Source organism: Eutrigla gurnardus, assembly GCF_963514095.1.
Source record: "Eutrigla gurnardus genome assembly, chromosome: 2".
NCBI classification, from domain to species: Eukaryota; Metazoa; Chordata; class Actinopteri; order Perciformes; family Triglidae; genus Eutrigla; species Eutrigla gurnardus.
Window position 1 is genome coordinate 32,093,092 of NC_139916.1, and position 19,191 is coordinate 32,112,282.

A 19,191-nucleotide genomic window follows, 5' to 3' on the forward strand; every position below is an offset into this window, starting at 1 on the left:
AGACCTGCTAGGCAAGAGAGCACAGGGACTCCGGGGGAACATACACAGAGAGAGCGCGCGCGAGAGAGAGAGAGAGGCTCAGTGTGTCACTATAATCCCCCAGCAGTCTAGGCCTATAGCAGCTTAACCAAGAGCTGGCTCAGGGCAAACCTGAGCCAGCCCTAGCTATAAGCGGTGTCAAAGAGAAAGGTTTTAAGCCTACTGTAAATGTGGGAACAGTGTCTGCCTCACGAACCAGAACCGGAAGACGGTTCCACAGAAGAGGAGCTTGATGGCTGAAAGCTCTGGCCCCTGTTCTAATTTTGGAGACTTTAGGAACTACAAGTAACCCTTTATTCTGAGAGCGTAGTGCTCTAGGAGGACAGTAGGGTTTAATGAGCTCTTTAGGATATGATGGTGCCTGTCCATTAAGAGCCTTGTAAGTGAGGAGAAGGATTTTAAATTCTATTCTGGATTTTTCTGGGAGCCAGTGCAGAGAAGCTAATACAGGAGAAATGTGATCCCTTCTTATGGTTTTAGTCAGAACACGAGCTGCAGCATTCTGGATCAGCGGGAGAGATTTAAGAGATTTATTAGAGCAGCCTGATAATAAAGAATTACAATAGTCCAGCCTTGAGGTAACAAATACATGGACGAGTTTTTCTGCATCTTTTTGAGACAGCATTGGCCTAATTTTAGTAATGTTACGCAGGTGAAAGTAGGCTGTCCTCGTGGTTTGTTTAATATGCGAGTCAAAGGACAGGTCCTGATCAAAGATAACTCCACTCAGCAGCAACTCCTTCCTGTCTTCTGGTTCCCTCCACCTTAACTCTTGCCACAGTCACTCTCAAACTCAGAAACCTGGACATGACCCTGACACCTCCAATAACAACCAGCCCTTTTCCAACCTGCTCTTCCTGTAAAAAGTACTGGAGAGAGTTGCCCCCACTCAGATCAAATCCCACCTTGACTCCATTCCAAACAAAACATTGTACTGACTGCTCTGGGTTTATCAGCACCCTCATCCTTGTTGACCTCAGCATTGCTTTTGACACCATTAACCATTCAATACTCATCACAGACTGGTATTCCTGGCACCTCATTTCTTGTTCCGGTCCTACCTTTGGACCAGACATCAGTTCATCTCTCAACAACAGCAAATTGACCATAGCTCCATGGAGGACCATGGAGGTTTGGTGCTTGGTCTCCTTCTCTTCATCCTCTACATGTGACCATCTCCTTTGTCATGGCCTCCAGTTTCACTGTCATGCCAATGATACTCAGACCCTCACAGCTGCCACTGGTGCCAAACTCAACATTTGACTATTTGACATTTAAACATGGAGGCAAAGAAACTTTCTAAAACTCAAGTCCGAAATCCTATTCACTGGAACAGACACTCCAACCTGCCCACTCAGGATCCATCCATCCATTGTCTACCGCTTATCCTGTATTCAGGGTCGCGGGGGGGCTGGAGCCGATCCCAGCTGTCATTGGGCGAAGGCAGGGTACACCCTCGACAGGACGCCAGTCTATCACAGGGCCAACATGTAGAGACAAACAACCATTCACGCTCACATTCACACCTACGGGCAATTTAGAGTCACCAATTAACCTATCCCCATCCTGCATGTCTTTGGACTGTGGGAGGAAGCCGGAGAACCCGGAGATAACCCACGCTTACACAGGGAGAACATGCAAACTCCACACAGAAGGAACCCGGGCCTAACCCGGGAATCGAACCCGGGACCCTTTTGCTGTGAGGCAACAGTGCACCACCGTGCAGCCCCTCCCACTCAGGATTTCAACCTGAAATCCTAACTAATCAAGAATCGCAGTTTGATCCCAGACGCCTCCAGTCCGTAAGTCAAAGTGTCCTTGAACAAGATACTAAACTCCAAATTGCCGATTGTGATCGTGGAGCGCTTTCGTTTCCAGAAGCGTAACCAAAAAGAGGATGAAACTGTTTCTGAGTATGTGGTCGCTTTGAGACAGCTAGCAGCTACCTGTGATTTTTCCGAAGGCTTGTGAGGTTGCAGTAGCAATGGAACTGGCGTTGAAAAAATCAATGGAGTTTTCTGGACACAGTGAGCCTCATCAGGTAAATGCTCTATCGAGTGCTAATGCTTTTTCTGAAAAGGGGAGGAAAGGACAATTTAGATGAGAGAACAATAATAAAGCACAAAACAAAGGACAAAAGGGAGTAAAAAACTTCTTTGGGACACAACAGACATGCTACAGATGTGGGGGAAGACACTCAGCACGTGACTGCAGATTTAAAAATGAAAAGTGTCATACCTGTTCCAAAATTGGACACATAGCCCGTGCATGTAGAAAGGGAAAAGCCACTTCTCAAACTCAGTATGTAGAAGCTGAAGGAAGTACATCCAGAAGAGATGAAGAAACTGAACTTTTTGGAGTGTATGCAGTATACTCCACCTCAAGCTGTGAAAAGGGCTACACAGTTGATGTTGCACTGGGTGATAAGAGCACAACAATGCTACTGGACACAGGGTCAGCTGTGTCAGTGGTATCTGAGGACTATTACCAGAAAAATCTGAACAGTTTCCCTTTAAAACCAGCCCCCAGGTTAAAGCTGAAATCATATTCAGGCCAAAGTATCGCTGTTCGAGGATACATCATGATACCAGTGCAGTACGAGACACAGAATGTCACTCTACCTTTTGTCATTGTGAAAGGAAGTAGACCAGCTCTGATCGGTCGGAACTGGCTAAAGGAACTACAACTGAACTGGAAACAGATTTTCACCATACACCGGGTGATAACACAGGCAGAGTGGACCCCAAGAGTCAACGAGGTGTTACAGCGCCACCAGGCTGTGTTCTCTGAGAACCAAGGCTGCATAGAGGGTTTTAAAGCCAAACTCTGCATAAAAGCAGGCACCACACCGATCCTCTGCAAAGCTCGTCCAGTTCCTTACGCATTAAAGGAAGCTGTAGAGAAGGAGTTGGACAGGTTGGAAAAAATGAAAGTGATTTCAAAGACTGAGAAAAGTGAGTGGGCCTCTCCAATAGTAACCGTGCCAAAAGCAGATAAAACAATCAGGATTTGTGGCGACTACAAGGTCAGTATAAATCAGTGTATGGAAGAGCAGACATACCCATTACCTAACCCAGAAGATTTGTTCGCTACCTTAGCAGGAGGAACATCATTCAGTAAGCTTGACCTGTCTCATGCCTACCAGCAGCTGCTTTTGGATGAAGAGTCAGAGAACTAATTGACGATCAACACTCATAAGGGCCTGTACAAATTTCATCGTCTCAGCTATGGTGTTTCCAGCACACCTGCAATTTTTCAGTCTGTTACGGACCAGATTTTACAAGGACTGGACCATGTGACATGTTTCTTGGATGATATTCTCATCACTGCTCCATCGGAGGAGAAGCACTTACAAAGACTGGACGAAGTACTCACACGCCTGGAAAAACATGGTGTCCGAGTGAAACTGTCTAAACGTCAGTTTTTTCAGAGCAGTGTGGAGTATCTGGGACATCGCATTGACGGGATGGCCTGCATCCCACTGATGAAAAGGTTGCAGGCATAAACAAAGCACCCGAGCCAACAAATGTCACCGAGCTGAAGTCCTTCTTAGGCCTTCTTAACTACTACAGACGGTTCCTGCAAAACTCCTCCACCATCCTCCACCCTCTACACAACCTGTTGAGAAAAGAGGCTAAGTGGGTTTGGACTTCTGAGTGTGCTAAGGCATTTGAAGATGCAAAGCAGCTATTAAAGCAGAATAAGGTGCATTACAACACACGCTTGCCACTCCGGATTGCATGTGATGCGTCACTCTATGGAGTAGGGGCTGTAATTTCTCATGTCATGGAAAATGGAGAGGAACGGCCCGTGGCTTTTGCATCGAGGACTTTAACTGAGGCTGAAAGAAAATACGCCCAAATCGAAAAGGAGGCACTTGCCATCAAGTATTTGTATGGGAGGAAATTCACACTCATAAAGGCCCCTACACACCGCCCAGACGTCCAACTGCCTTATCCGACCACTCTCCGCCCACTCTGTTGCCTCTCGTCTGACCCGTTCGGTAGAAAAGTTGCGTTGTACACACCGCTTCGACGTGCTTCCGACACCACAGCAGCGTGTACGTTCTGCGCTTGCGCGAGATGCAATAAGCCTCCTTAAACAGCGGGTGGCGCTAGTCTCGTGCCAGTACTCCAAAACAGGAAAACAGGAAATGACGGAACGGAGTGCAGATAAAAACAATGCACACACGTCTTGGTTCAGTATTCGTTCGACTCGAGAAGACCTTTGTGGACTAAATACTTGGCATTTCTGGAAAGATGACTCTGGCTAGGGTGACACTCGCGTTGTGTGCTCTCGGGCTCATTATTTTACGAAGACGTCGTCTCAGTAGGGAACGAGTAATACGGAGTTTACTATCGTCACTTCCGCCCCGCCCACACACCGCCATTGGATACTCTGATTCGCTAGCACACCGCCAATCAGAGTATCCAATGGCTCAGACGTCCAACAGCCCACCTCCTCAGACTTCGCATGCTCAGTCTGATCAGACAATGTCCGCGCGGCTCCGAAAGCTTCCGACGCAGCTGTACACACCAAACATATGTGTTCCCGACCTCGTCCGAGCCTCTCCAAACGCTTCAGACGTCCAACGGTTGGGCCGGTGTGTTCCTGCCTTAACAGATCACAAACCACTGTTAACTATCCTGGGACCAAAGTCAGCTGTTCCAACTTTAGCAGCGTTAAGGATGCAACGCTGGGCTCTCATCCTCATGGCGTACAGCTATGATATTGAGTACAAGAGATCAGCTGATCATGCAAACGCTGATGCTTTATCTCGCCTACCCAGAGACTCAGTCGACAACACAGGAGAAGAGGGAGGTATTTTTTACTTCTCACACTTGGAGGAACTACCAGTGTGTGCTAAAGACATTGAAAGAGCCACTTTAAAAGATCCTGTACTGAACAAAGTGTGGAGCTACACAATGAATGGATGGCCCAGTCATGTGCAGGATGAAGCACTGCGGCCTTATTTCATACGCAGGCAGGAGTTGTCGGCGGAACAAGGCTGCGTTCTTTGGGGTTATATCTGCCGCATGAAAGCTCTCGCCCGCAGCTACATGTGGTGGCCTGGCTGTGATGGGGACATTGAAGAGCTGGTAAAAGGTTGCTCCATCTGCCAAGCTGTCCAGAAAATGCCAGCAGTCGCACCGTTGGTGATGGCAACTGGAGATGGCCGGAAAGAGTGTGGCAGATAATTCACATTGATTTTGCTGAGAAGGATAAGCAGTATTTCCTGGTGGTCATCGATAGCCATTCAAAGTGGTTAGAAGTTTTTCCCATGACTTCCATCACCTCTCACAACACCATTGAAGTGCTGCGCAGCCTGTTCTCTGCATATGGACTGCCGAAAGAGCTGTTATCAGATAATGGTCCGCAGCTGGTGTCGAGGGAGTTTACACAGTTTCTGGAGAGAAACGGTATCAAACACACTGCTGTACCTGCGTACCATCCTGCGTCAAATGGGGCTGCAGAGAGATCAGTGCAAATTCTGAAACGAGCGCTGATGAAGGATGTGTTGGAGGCGGAGGGAAAGGCTCTTTTGCCACTCAGTCACAGACTTGCAAATTTCCTGCTCATGTACCGCAGTACACCCCATACCTTGACTGGACGGACACCGGCTGAGTTATTTCTGAAACGCCAGATCCGAACCCGTTTCAGTTTGCTTAAGCCAGAGCTTGCCAGATGGATTGAAGAGAAACAAGCCACACAGGAACTTCATCATGGCTCATCTCTTCGGTTCTTTCAGGAATTTGAATTAGTTCCATACTTGAGGGGCTGTTCTTCACATTAAAGGTAGCAGTGTCAAAGTGGAGGTACTCGGCACGAGTAAGAACAGCATGATGAAAGGTACGGTTTGAAGACATAGGAGAGCTCATACTGCTTCATTCTGCTCTAAATCCAATACTCCCCAATAATGGTAATTGGGCCGTATATGCCGACGCTGCTAAACCACCACTGAGCTGCTTTCAGTTCAGCACAGTGCACACCACTTGAGGAAACATTAGCCTCAGCAGTTATGCAGCAAAGCAGAATTCATTACATGTCATTTGCCGTCAGTTGTTTTTTGTTGTTTGTTTTTTTTTGCAATTTGACAGAAATTTCGAGAAAAATCTATGAATCCCTTGTTCTTCAATGTTCTGGAGGTGATGAAAGGCTGTGTGCTTTGTCTTGTCCGTCCCTTCCCTGCATGACTGCTGCCCTACGTATTACACACCATCGCTCAGACTGAAGGATCGACTGCCATTGTCCTTGGTCCACATAAAAATAAGCAGCCTCCCTATATGCTGGTTTGGAAATTTGATCACATTCCTCTGCAAAACAACAAGGGCACTGAAATACATTTATGTCCATGTCTGCAAATTTATAATTCACATTTAGCCTCGGTTAAACCATGGCTACAAGGCCCAGTCTCATGTAGCCTAGGTTTAAGAATGGCCACTAGGCCTAGTCTCATGTAGCCTAGGTTTAAGAATGGCCACTAGGCCCAGTCTCATGTAGCCTAGGTTTAAGAATGGCCTAGAGGCCCAGTCTCATGTAGCCTAGGTTTAAGAATGGCCTAGAGGCCCAGTCTCATGTAGCCTAGGTTTAAGAATGGCCTAGAGGCCCAGTCTCATGTAGCCTAGGTTCAAGAATGGCCAAGAGGCCCAGTCCCATGTAGCCTAGGTTTAAGAATGGCCTAGAGGCCCAGTATCATGTAGCCTTGGTTTCTCCACTGTCTTCCACCATGTACAGATGAATTGGTCATTGATAGAATTAGTAGAATTAGTAACTCTGCACTCCAATGCATCTTCTTTGAGAGAAGTCCAACGATAACATCCATTTCAGCATTGATTTATCAGCATTTAGCGCTGCCAAAGGCAAGGAGGGGGATGAGTCTCTATAAGACACCGATGGAGGAGTCAAGAGAAAGGCGAAACATGTTGGATGGATGACAGCGGGACGAGGGGACGGCCGATGGTGGTGAAGGGAAATATGAGGACATGTCATATTGTACCACGCTTTCTTTTTTCCTGATTTGTCACTGCAGCGGCGTGTCCCTGGAGAGAAGTAGGAAGATGGAGCTGTGGGGAGGACTGAAGAGAGAAGAGAGAGAGATGCAGGATTTGAAAAAGGATAAAGGGGTAGATAGAGAAAGAGTAGGACATTTTGATGTGGGGCCTGGTTGCTGAGGATCTCGGGGGACGAGCCTTTGGGCTTTCAGAGACAAACATTAATAATGACACACTAATTCCCTCTGTCCTCCTTTCTTTCTCTCCTCCTCCCTGTCTCTCGCTACGTCATCTTCTCTCTGTCTCCATGGCCGCCTTTATTTCTCTTAATCTTCTTTCCTTTGCACACGCACATCTTTTTCCTCACCCACTTTCTGTCTTGCTCTTAACTCTTTATTTCAGTTCCAGTTATGAATTTCTGCTATTTGCAATGATGACACGAAGTGTGTGTGTGTTTGTGTGTGTGTGTGTGTATGGTTGTAAGTCAGAAACTGTGTCTAACATTACCACTATTCAACTTTTTCTACTTTTAGGTTTCTTCCCCCTTCAGTGTTTCACTTTTTTCATCAGCTGTATTTACTCATATTGTCCATAAAGAGGCAATCGCATAGGGACTATTATTTCCCAGTGGAACAGTGAGCGAGTAATCGGAATTTGTTTCACAGTCTCCAGGTGCTTTTTAGCTGTGCATAAAAGTTTAAATACTTTCAACTTCTTTTGGCTCATTGCGTTGCACCACTCTTGAATGTCGCAGCCAGACAGCCTGAGACGAACACCCTATTTCCCCCTCATATCAACGTGCTTTGAACATTGCAATCAGGATAGTCAGGTTAAAGAAACCACAACATATTGCCGATGACGTTAGAGTGAAAAAGTAGACACAAGTGTTAGGTCCTCATCTGAGTAAAGTAGCAGCTGTTCAGCAAACATATCTTAAGATGCTGTGATCAAAATGCTATAAGAACATTATTTTTATTTTTATTGTCGAGGTGAAGTCTGAACAGCATTCTTATCTGCTTACTGATCACATAATGATAACAGAGAAGAAGGTTACTGGCATGTTGCCACACACATACGCACACACACACACACACACACACACACACACTCTTCTTCACTCCCTCAGACAGACTCTCTCCCTCTGATGACCTCATTTAAATATGCATCCAATCACATTATGAGCACACTTGAGCTCATACAAACTCTTATCAGTACCATGTGTACATGCAAAGGCCTGTGATCAGATTAGGCTATTCACATTAGGTATAAGGCAGGGCTAGTCGAGTACATTGTTTCAGAAAGCTAGGGGACTGGGGGCCGGACATTTTCCCTGATCCACTCGAACCCATTCTGGCCTCATGAATTAATACTTCACTTCACTTGTTGATTGGGTAGAATTTTTGACATAGTCTACAGATGTTACACCTACAAAAAATACAGCTCTATTCTCCTTACTCTGGGAGGCTGGTTATGTTTTAAAATGGGGCACAAAATATGAGCGATATATCATTTCAAACCAATTTCCTGCAACTCTACACACCTACAATTTTTCAAGAAACCTGCCACCTGCTGCTGAGTTGGACTAAAGCTGCTATGAAAACGAAGTATGCATCAAGAATGTTTTTTTGGCAGACAGAGTGCGTGCACATAACCATAGTCACTCCTGCATGTGCATGCACCAGGGGTGTACTGGGAAAAAAAATCTGGCATTTTTGGCCCAGACCTGCCCACTACCATCAGTTGGACACCACCTACAAGTACACCATTCATGTGGCCCCTTTAGTCATGCACACTCGACTATTGCCAAAGCAGAGTTGTATTTCCGGAATCGAGAAACAGCCCATTAAAGTGATGGTCCGGAGTGAAATGGACCCTAGGTAATTTCCACCAAGACCGACCTCCAGCCAAACACCCCCTCGGAAGCATTTTTAGCGATGGTCAGCAGTGGTCAAGATAGGGCGATCAGCCGAACGGCTTCGTAATAGCGCTATGGTACTTTCCCCACTAATAATGCATGGAATGTTACCAAACTTCTGCAGTAGTACACAGCTTCTTCTTTGTTGGTGTTTAATGGCAGTCGGCATATACCCAGCTGTTTCTGTGACATGAGTTTCACGCCAGCGTATGAAAAAGTTTCGCCGATTTTTTGCTTGTAAGCATTTATGAAAAAACAAATTAAGCGAAACCTTTTCATACTCTCGCATGAAACTTGCGTCACGGAAACAGCCGGGTATACGCCGATTGCCATTACAGTTTTTCTCGATTGTTTACACACATTTTCTGAACGCATGCCTCATACTCTCAGAACTCTACACACAAATCAAAAAACACACACACAATGGGCAAATCCCCTCAATTCTCCTGCAAAATGAAACTTTAAATTCAAAACAATGTTATTCCTTCTCAAAATGGTATTTTATTTTCAAATGACACACACAAACCATCATATGAATAGACATTTATAAGAACCAGTTGAACACTGATGTGCTCAATGTAAAACACGATGAATGGAAAACACTTCTTCTCCATTTACCATAATGACTTAGGCCTTTTTTTGTTCAGTGTTACACTCACTACAGATAGTACATACATAAATGTGTTGTAAAATATTTTAGAATATTGTTTTTATATATTTTATTTTTCCCACAAGAATACTGTAATGTATACAGTTTTCATCCCAACCAACACAAAGTTGCATATACAGTGGTCTACATACAAAACCAGAAGAATTTACTGTATACAGTTACAAAAAAAACCTCCTCTCTTCTGTTTCGGTCTGACCACAGCACCTCATCCACATCACAGGCAATGCAAGCGATGGCCAAGCAGCGGGGGAAATATCGCCTAGCATGGCAAATCCATGCTAGGCTCCTCCTCGTACCTCACTCCTCTGGCTCTGCCTCTGTTGCCAATGTTGGCATCCATTGCTCCAAAACAGAAGAGCTCACCTGTTGCACTTTTATGCTAATGCTCTGATTGCAAATTGTAAAACTGTGTTGCAGGTGTTTGCTAGTGAAGCATTTTCTTTATTTTCTGAGCCCAATAGATGGCGCTCTCTGTTCAACAAAGGGTTGAAAGCAATGGAAATATATCGGCCTTCAAACCTTTGTTGAACAGAGAGCGCCATCTATTGGGCTCAGAAAATAAAGAAAATGCTTCACGAAGCTTCATTTGGACATCACTAGTGTTTGCCCATGTGATGAGTCAGTGTGCATAGTAGGGAAATTAACTTTAGAATTTTGAATGGCAGTGTGTTCCTTGTGAAAACAAGAGATTTTCTTCATGAAAATTGTGCCAAATGCAGAGAATTGTGTGTAGTGTTTTGAAAAAAGTGTTTTAAAACTGCAATTTGAGTGTAAAGCAGGAATTGTGCTTGCAGTTTAGAAGAGTTAGTTTAGGGGGTTGGTGCATGAGTTACATGTTGTGGTCATTGTGTCTCAAGTACCAGTATTTGTGTGTAAACAATTGAGAAAAACTGTAAACACCAACGAAGAAGAAGCTGTGTAAACACGGTGCCGTCTACGCAAACAGCGTAGCTTTAGCAGTAGAAGCTATCAGGCAAGTGTTCGTTTTAAATAAACTCCTGATGTACTTACAAACTTTAAAATGCCTTGTTTTGTGAGTAGAGACCCTATGTGTACTACTGCAGAAGTTTGGTAACATTCCATGCATTATTAGTGGGGAAATTTACGAGATATACTGTAAGTACCATAGCGCTATTACGAAGCCGTTCGGCTGATCGCCCTATCTTGACCACTGCTGACCATCGCTAAAAATGCTTCCGAGTGGGTGTTTGGCTGGATGTCTTGGTGGAAATTACCTAGGGTCCATTTCACTCCGGACCATCACTTTAAGAAAAGGACTAAAACAGACAGCTATAGAGACATACTAGAATGCAAAGTGATTTCCAGTACAAAAACACATTTAGGGGAATTCAGAGACCTTTATTAACTTGTTGAGGAGTTGGGGGGAAATTGCATCCCAGCAGAGCTCATGTACAGTATACAGTAGATAATGTATGCATGCCAGTGTAGCAGAGGAACATAAAAATCTTCAGATGTTGGTTTAATGCAAATAGTAATGATATGAACCGTTTAATTAAATCTGAGAGAAACAACAATCATTTGTAAACTCAGCCCATAAGTGAATGCCACTTGTATAAACCAATGGGATGTGTTGATGGGCCAGTCAGCCAAGCCGGGCCAAAAAATAAAGTTGTATTAAGGGTGGGAATCACAGAGTTACACAGAGCGATACGATAATATCACAATATTTTCCCCACGATAACGATGATATCACGATTCTGCGATACACGATATATTGCTAGAAATCATCTACGATATGCATCGCAATATCTGTGTATCGGAAGGAGAAAAAATATCAGTGAAAGGGGAATAGCAGGAATTAATCACAGTCTCAGCATAGTCCCTCTTTAACACACACTGACTGAACATGTGCCATCATTCCAATATAGCCATAAAAAGGCCAAGAGGATTTGTGAAGTAGTGACTCTGGTAACAGGCTTAATGTGTGCAATCAGTGAATAGCGCCTGCATATTTTAATAAAAAAAAAAGAAAGATTAATTTTTCTTTTTTTTAATATATCAATATTTGGCACCAGTGCATTCAATAAAGTATCGCAGCAGGGAATATCGTGATATTTGATATGATCATGATATATCAATATTTCAATATATTGTGTATCCCACCAGGAATATGCATCGGCCCACCGGGCTAGTGCTCGTATGCACGGTGGCCAGTCCACCTCTAGTGTAAGAGGAGAGGTAGAGACTGAGATGACTCTGATTAGCATCCATGGATTTATTACAATATAATAGATGAGTGTATATTTCTCACTTTCACCCTGAGGGTCGAAATAACTTACTGCGGCTCCGCCTCATCTATGACCCGAGATCTGGATCACAGATGTAGAACAATCTTGTTTCATGCTGCAATGTTATCAGTTCATCAGCATTTGTTTGTCACTGTGCAAGAAAATTAAGTATTTATTGTGAGAAAACGGCTGTTATCTGCATTATTTTTTCCCTATTTGTGAACAGATAATGGGGCAGGGGTCGCCCACAGGCCAGAAAGATTAGGCCCAGTATCAGGTCTACAGATGACATTCTAGAACAAGTATGAGAAGGTTATGCTGCCCTACAAAGCCAAACTGCAGGAGCTACATTTTTGGTCGAAATTAAGTTATAAAAGTTTTAGATTTCAATTTTGCTTTATTTCAGAGAAATAATGATATAGAAATTGCAGTAACTACAAAATCCAACTCAAAACCAAAGCAGACCTGCTTTGGAGATATATATATGAATTTAAATATGTATTTGAATTTAAATATAAAACCAAAGCAGACCACAGTAGATATATATTGCATGCATTAATTCATTCATATATATATATATATATATATATATATATATATATATATATATATATAGAGTAACTACATTTTTTGGGTCAAAGGTCATCATGATTTCTTAGCATAAAAATAACATCATCAATACATGTAGAAATAAGTGTCTTAGGCTTTGTAGGGCAGTATGGGTAAGGAGAAGTTTGCAAGCTGCCAAGCTCATTTCTAAAGTGTAAAATGCCACAGGATGATTGTGTATAACAAAAATGACCATGACCATCAGTTATACAGTAACCTGGACTTTCATATGGTACTTTTGATGATAGACAAATGCAGCGCATCTGCAATGCATTTGGATGAAATGGGTGAAATTGGGAGAAATGTCATATTGAGTGCCGTGGTCCATGCTATTAATCAGGTGTCCACGTGGTGTGTTTTCCTGGCAGAACAGCCTCTACAGGGCCATCGACAAGATTCAGTGTTCTGCTGATGATGGTGTAACATCAACATATAAAGCCCAGGACAGACGGACACGCTTCCCCTAAATTCCTTCACATATTTTGAACAGCCACACAAAAAAAGCAGATCACTCAGAAAACAACACTGGGTACGGCACTATTTCTCAAGGCGACTGCATGCGCTCTCTCTTTTGGGAACATCGACTTCTCCAAAAGCAAAAAAAGACAGCATTGTTTTTTAGTGATGGCAAGTACAATGTGGAGCATGTCACAAAACCTTTACCCAGGAAGAAGCTCATGTACCGTGAGCACCGTAACAAAGCCACCAATAGGAGAATGAAGTAAGGCCCCTCGAAACAGATAATACATCGGGTAAACATGTGTTGCTTTGGTCCAAGGAGAACCATTAGTCAGCGAAGGAAGCAGTGCAGTTGTTCTGGGCAAACGTCCAAGCATAAGTTGGAAGCAGTGACGACAGATTTGATAGAGAGGCTCTGTCAATACAATGGAAGTGCATTAGTCATAGCAGCAGTAGTCTCTGTGGTAGTTACTACTAGTACTTGCTGGAGTAGTAAGTAAATCTAAGCTAATATTATTGATGCGGCATACTTCAATGTTCAATGTCAGGTTATATAAACATGCTGATATAAGAAAAATATGGAGTGGTCTCTTAATTTATTTCAAGATCTGTATTTACATATATATTATTAGAAAAACAACCAAATGTTCAATTTGCTTATTGCAGGTTGTATAAGCATAATGCAGCCAGTCTTGTTTTGTATGAACACTAACACTTTATGATGATCACTGTGTTTTTGTCTCTTCAGGTGGGAGGGAAGGACAATCCTGCTGTTGACCCTATAATCCACGGTCTTAAAGGTGTGGTCCATCATGGTGAGTGTCAGTCCCAATCCTAGTCCCAGTCACAGTCCCAATCCTAGTCCCAGTCCAAATTCCAGTCCCACCAGGATATTCATTCATAAGAGAGCCAGAATTGTATTGAATGTTCTGCCTGTATAAAAAAACACATTTAGCTCATTGTTTTGGTCTCTCCAGACCAACCCAGTATCATGGCAGCTTGTGAACAAAATGCACTCTAGTGTTTTGTCTACAGGGACACAATTTTGTTTTTATAATTTCAAAGACAGTGTTGCTGACGTGGTATTAAATATTGAACCTGTGTCCCAAAGAGTCCCAAACCTTTGTTTTGTTGTGTAAACCTCACATCCCTTTTGCTGTAGTGTATTACTCCTGAGTTATTTTCAGTCCAAACATGATGTTTTTCCAAAGCTAAGTGCTTTGTTGTCTTAACATTCCTTTTTTTGCGTAAAGTGAAACAAACATGGTGCAGGCACAAACAATTAAATACATTCTAAATACATTAGTTTGAAAGTCATACTGAGTGACTTGAAAAAAAAATAGCAAATTTGTATCCAGGTACACGAATCACTAAATTAAAGTTCCGTGACTATTTCATGGACTGTTCTGGTTCATGAGACATTTGCCTGTAGGTGTGAATATTACCTGTCTGTCTCTACATGTCAGCCCTGTGATAGACTGGTTACCTGTCTGTCTCTACATGTTACCCATTGATAGCTGGGATGGGCTCCAGCCCCCCACGACTCTGAATACAGGATAAGTGGTAGATGATGGATGGACTCACAGAACTGGGGCCCGTTTCACAAAGCAGGTTCAACAAACTCTGAACCTAACCCTGAACTCTGAGTTGATCAACTCTGAGATGGGCAACTCTGAGTTTTCGGTTTCAGAACAGCGGTTTTGAATTAGTTCAGTCAACTCTGAGTATGTAAACTCTGAGTTACGCGCGTGCCTGCCGACTCTACAAAGCCATCATCAATGGAGCTCCGATACTACGATTCACCATGGCAACCGGGAGAGCGTTATTAGATATTACCGAGTGTTTATGTAGAAAATGAGCATATCCTGAGAAAGCGGAGCAACGTAACTGCAGCAAAGTAGCGATAGTTGGCGTGGCAGACAATTACTGCCCGATCTAATGTGTATAACTGAATGAAACAGTCGATTGATCTAAAGGTAATAAGTGTTCATTTTCAGCTTTGCAGAGCGACACTGTGGTGTAACGGTTAGCAACGCAGCCTATGGTGCAGGCGACAGCGGTTCTATTCCCGAGTTCACAAAGTAGCGCAATGAATAAATTATCATTATTTTCATTGGGTGTAATCCCCCCAGTCACAGAAAGAAAGTGGCTTCAGTTGAAAATTAAGCATAAGAATATTGCGCAAATACGTTGACTAAGGCATATGATTTTAATCATATTTCACATATTAAACAGTAAATATAAGCAGGTATTTCAACACAGGAATGGACTTAAACATTTCATAAATCTCCAGTTTGCAAAAAAGCTAGCTCCGCAAAGAATCTGGTTGCGGATTATGTCCGCGATATGAAATGTTGAAAATGTCGGAGAATATTGTTTAGATAATATATAATGTGATTGAAAGGAAAGGTAGGCTAATCAAAATTCTCTCCCGACGCAAAGCTGCTAGAATCACTTTTATTTCCGTATCGATTAGGTTGACGATGAAAGGACGGCACAATTTTTCAGAGTTGGTTCAGATTCCGGAAAAAGGCAGAGACATGTAGGGAGAAACTCAGGGTTTGTTGAAGAAAACCTGCTAGCGAGGAGGTTAGGTTCACGGAGTATGTTACCCGGGTAACTGACTCAGATTTATGCTGAACTGGCTTTGTGAAACCGAAAAACCAGAGTTTCCCTCATCTCAGGGTTAACTAACTCAAGGTTTTTACTAAACATGCTTTGTGAAACGGACCCCAGCTCATAAAATATGTCACAGGAATAATATTGGAAGTCCAAACTCACTAGATGATCGGCAACATTCTTTTCTACTCTTAAGGATGGAAAATGAAGTAGGGAAAGTATTAATGTCAATACCAGTTGTGCCTCTGTCATCAGCCACCAGTCTTTGTCCACCTGCTCTTACACATTCTTCAGGTCCTCATGGGTCCAACACCAGTGATTCTACCCAGTCAGACCAGTCAGACCAGTGTGCAGCGGTTGAACTGAAAAGCCTCCACTCAACAGCTTTACCTCATAGATCTGAGCAGTCGCTGCTTTCAGTATTGGGCGGACTCTACATTCATTCAATTTAACTAATTCAATTACATGTTCAGCTGCATTATCTGTAAACTGTCACAGCAGAACACTATTGCTGCTGTGATATATTTGAGAAGTGAACGTGTCCACAGCAGAGAACAGACACGCTTTCTTCACTGACTGGGCCTGTGTGTCTGAACTGTAAATTTGCTTTGCTAATTCCCTCACTGTACTCAGGAGGAGTGTGGAATTATCATGGTGAATTAGTTCTGCTAACAAAGGCCCAATCACCCTGAGCTATGGTGGCATTATAGGGAGAAGGCTCATATTCCTTTATATTTATTACTTTTTTATTTATACATTTATTTTATCACATAGGGAGAATATTCATGTCGTTTCTTTGTTATTATTATTATTATTATTATTATTATTATTATTATTATTATTATTATTATTGATTTCTACAATACAAAACTCCAAAGTTGAAGGGGAATTGTAGTAAAGATTAAACATGGAATACATGAATTGGATTCAATATGAATGGAATTAAAAGGATCTTAAAATCATAGAGAGCAGTCAAGTTATAAAACAAACCCGTGTCTTACTCAAATAAAGTTGAAATAAAGACTTTCCCCTCCAGTGAACTAGACTACTATTACTTTCATGGATTAGTAGGTTATTTTCATACATTTTAGCGACCATTATCTGTAAAAATGACACAAACTCACAAAGTGACTTTGCTGAGAGCTGTGAACACACTGATCACTAAAAGGAAGTCAAAGAGGGAAAATGATTTCGACCTTATCATACGACAATTAGACAATAAATGACAAAATATAGACATGGAATTAAAGCAGAGATCATTGAAAATAATACGTTAAGTGAGAAAATATCTTTGCTCCAAAGTTTACAACATGTTTGTCAGAGAATAAGAGAAGAATCAAGGTCATAAAAATCTGCTCCTGTAAATGATCAACACTGAACATGTGTGATTCTTGTCATCACGTGTTATGTGAGACTGGAATGGAAGTGTAGAATCATGAGAAGCTGACTCTAGTTCAGTCTCAGTGCTTCTTTTCATCAGAGCTAGGGTGGAAAAAATATAAGCATAAAAAAGATTCAAAATAAGTTGTTTCTGGTGAATTTCCATCATCGAGATAATCGTAAATATCATCACGAGTGACTTCAACCACTGGCTAACTCACTATCATGGTAGAGAAGTGAAGAAAAATACAGGACACAAATATGGATTTTTTGGAATCATTTATTGATGCAGGGAGACCCTTTAGTATTTCAGGAAAATAAGATGCTTGTCTTAAATGTGACACAATACAAATATTATCTCAACTAAATTTAAAGTGATTTGAGTGCCATTTTATGTATGTGATTGTGATTATTGGCATACTATCGCAATTATTATGGCCAGAATAATGGTGACATGATATTTTCGTATCGTACCATGTTTAGTAGGGCCTCGGTTCTACAAAATACACGTCCTGGTTATCAGAGCCAGCAGCCACTTGAGACTTAAATCACAGCGACCTTGACTTGTTCGGCTGAGTGACATCACAGGAGGTGAAGTCGGTCCACAACATAGGAAGTCAGTCTGCAGTGTTGATACATAGGGAGCACAAAGTGTTAGGTGTTTCATTCTGGCCATAACACGATGTTGTGTTCTGCATAGAAAAGATGCAAATGATGTGTATAATATTTCTGATTTAACTGCTGCACGTCTATATTCATCGTCAAAAAGACGGAGCCTTTTGTTCCATGTAGTGCTTCACCTACAGCATATTCACACAATGAATTAGGACTTCTGGGATGTTGTTTTCCCTCACATAACAAATGAGAAGATTTTACATGGTGTTTTGTTAGCGCTGCATGCCCTCAGTCAAAACACTTTTCTCCTGAAATGCATCCCTGTCATGATCAAAACATTTATCCTCAAGCAATGTTCTGTCTTGTCCCGCCCCAAAGGGCCCCGCTCGCGTTCCAACAACACAACGGCTTCACAGTGAATTTTTGAGCTTCAGCATACACAGATAAAACTTTGATAAAACCCCGCCACAAGATACTTGCACTTTATCTCCTGCTTAGCTGTCTTGGAAAACCTACTCCGCCTCCATAATTCATCTAACACGAAGACCACTCAAGTTCAATCAAGGCCACATTCCTGTCTCTCCCATAGGGAAGGTGGTTGGCTAATTTGCTCTGTCTCCACCAGTACTACTCTGTGGAGCAGCGGGTGGTTAAATCTCACGGCGCTCTCCTCTCTCGTTGCCGGACCTGTCTGGTAGACATGCACCGCAGATCTGACTCCTCTGTCTTTGTACCTCGTGCCTAGTTGCATTTTACATGAAACCTCGGCGACGTCCCTGTGAACTCAGCCCGGTGGAAAGGCTGCGTCTGATTTACATAGCGGACTCATGAAAGGCCCATGGTCTGCACGGGGTTTGGAGGGTCTCTGGAGGCAGATGCAATGACTGATAATGATGTAGTGGGATGATGAGAAAGATGTGGAGGGCACAGTGATAGCTCACTGATGCTTTTCATATCAACATTGGCTGTAGTGCAGTATGTGCATTATCTGGAGACGTCATCATCACTATCGGAGAGACCATGGAACACACACACATCTGTAATACTCACTGGTGTTACACGCGGATGTATCACTCAGAGGTGAGTCGGCCATTTATGATCAACAGCACTGACAGTGGTAGATGATGGATGGATGAGGTCATGATAAATAATATACTTTGGAATATGACAAGAAAACATACAAATGATCTTATATGAAAATAAGATAACAAAATATAGTAAGCAATCAAGAATGCAACACAATGAAATGCAGTTGTAGAAGATTTACTACGCAAGACTAACATTACAAACAAAACAAACAGTTCATTCCTGGAGAGATGTTTTTATTTGCAGCAGGAGGAATGGTCCTTTAGTCCAACATTCATGGGAGCTACTTGCGACAGCATGTACATGCGCTGCTATTGCCATAACAACATACTTCTTGTATTATTTCATGTATGAATTATTCCCCCTGAACTAATTGACAAAATACAATGTTATTTGTCGGTGCCTTCCAAAACTGTTTCAGATGTTGGTTAAAAAAGATGAATGAGTGTTTCCTCCACACTTACAGTCAGAGTAAGTTATGTTTGACTGCACACTCACGGTCACATCAGCATCACTGCTCTGCTGCTCCATAACTACGACAGTGATATGAGATGTCAA

The 19,191-nt window shown here is 42.6% G+C and overlaps 1 protein-coding gene across 2 annotated transcripts in view; it reads left to right on the plus strand.

Moving 5' to 3' along the window:
• The window catches only part of LOC311023448 (receptor-type tyrosine-protein phosphatase gamma-like), a 605,663-nt gene that overhangs the window by 378,378 nt on the left and 208,094 nt on the right, over positions 1–19,191 (plus strand). For both annotated transcript variants that reach the window (XM_084025284.1, XM_084025285.1), the window contains exon 6: positions 13,682–13,748. In XM_084025284.1, the coding sequence (XP_083881410.1) occupies positions 13,682–13,748 (67 nt within the window). The remainder of the gene's footprint in view (positions 1–13,681; positions 13,749–19,191) is intronic.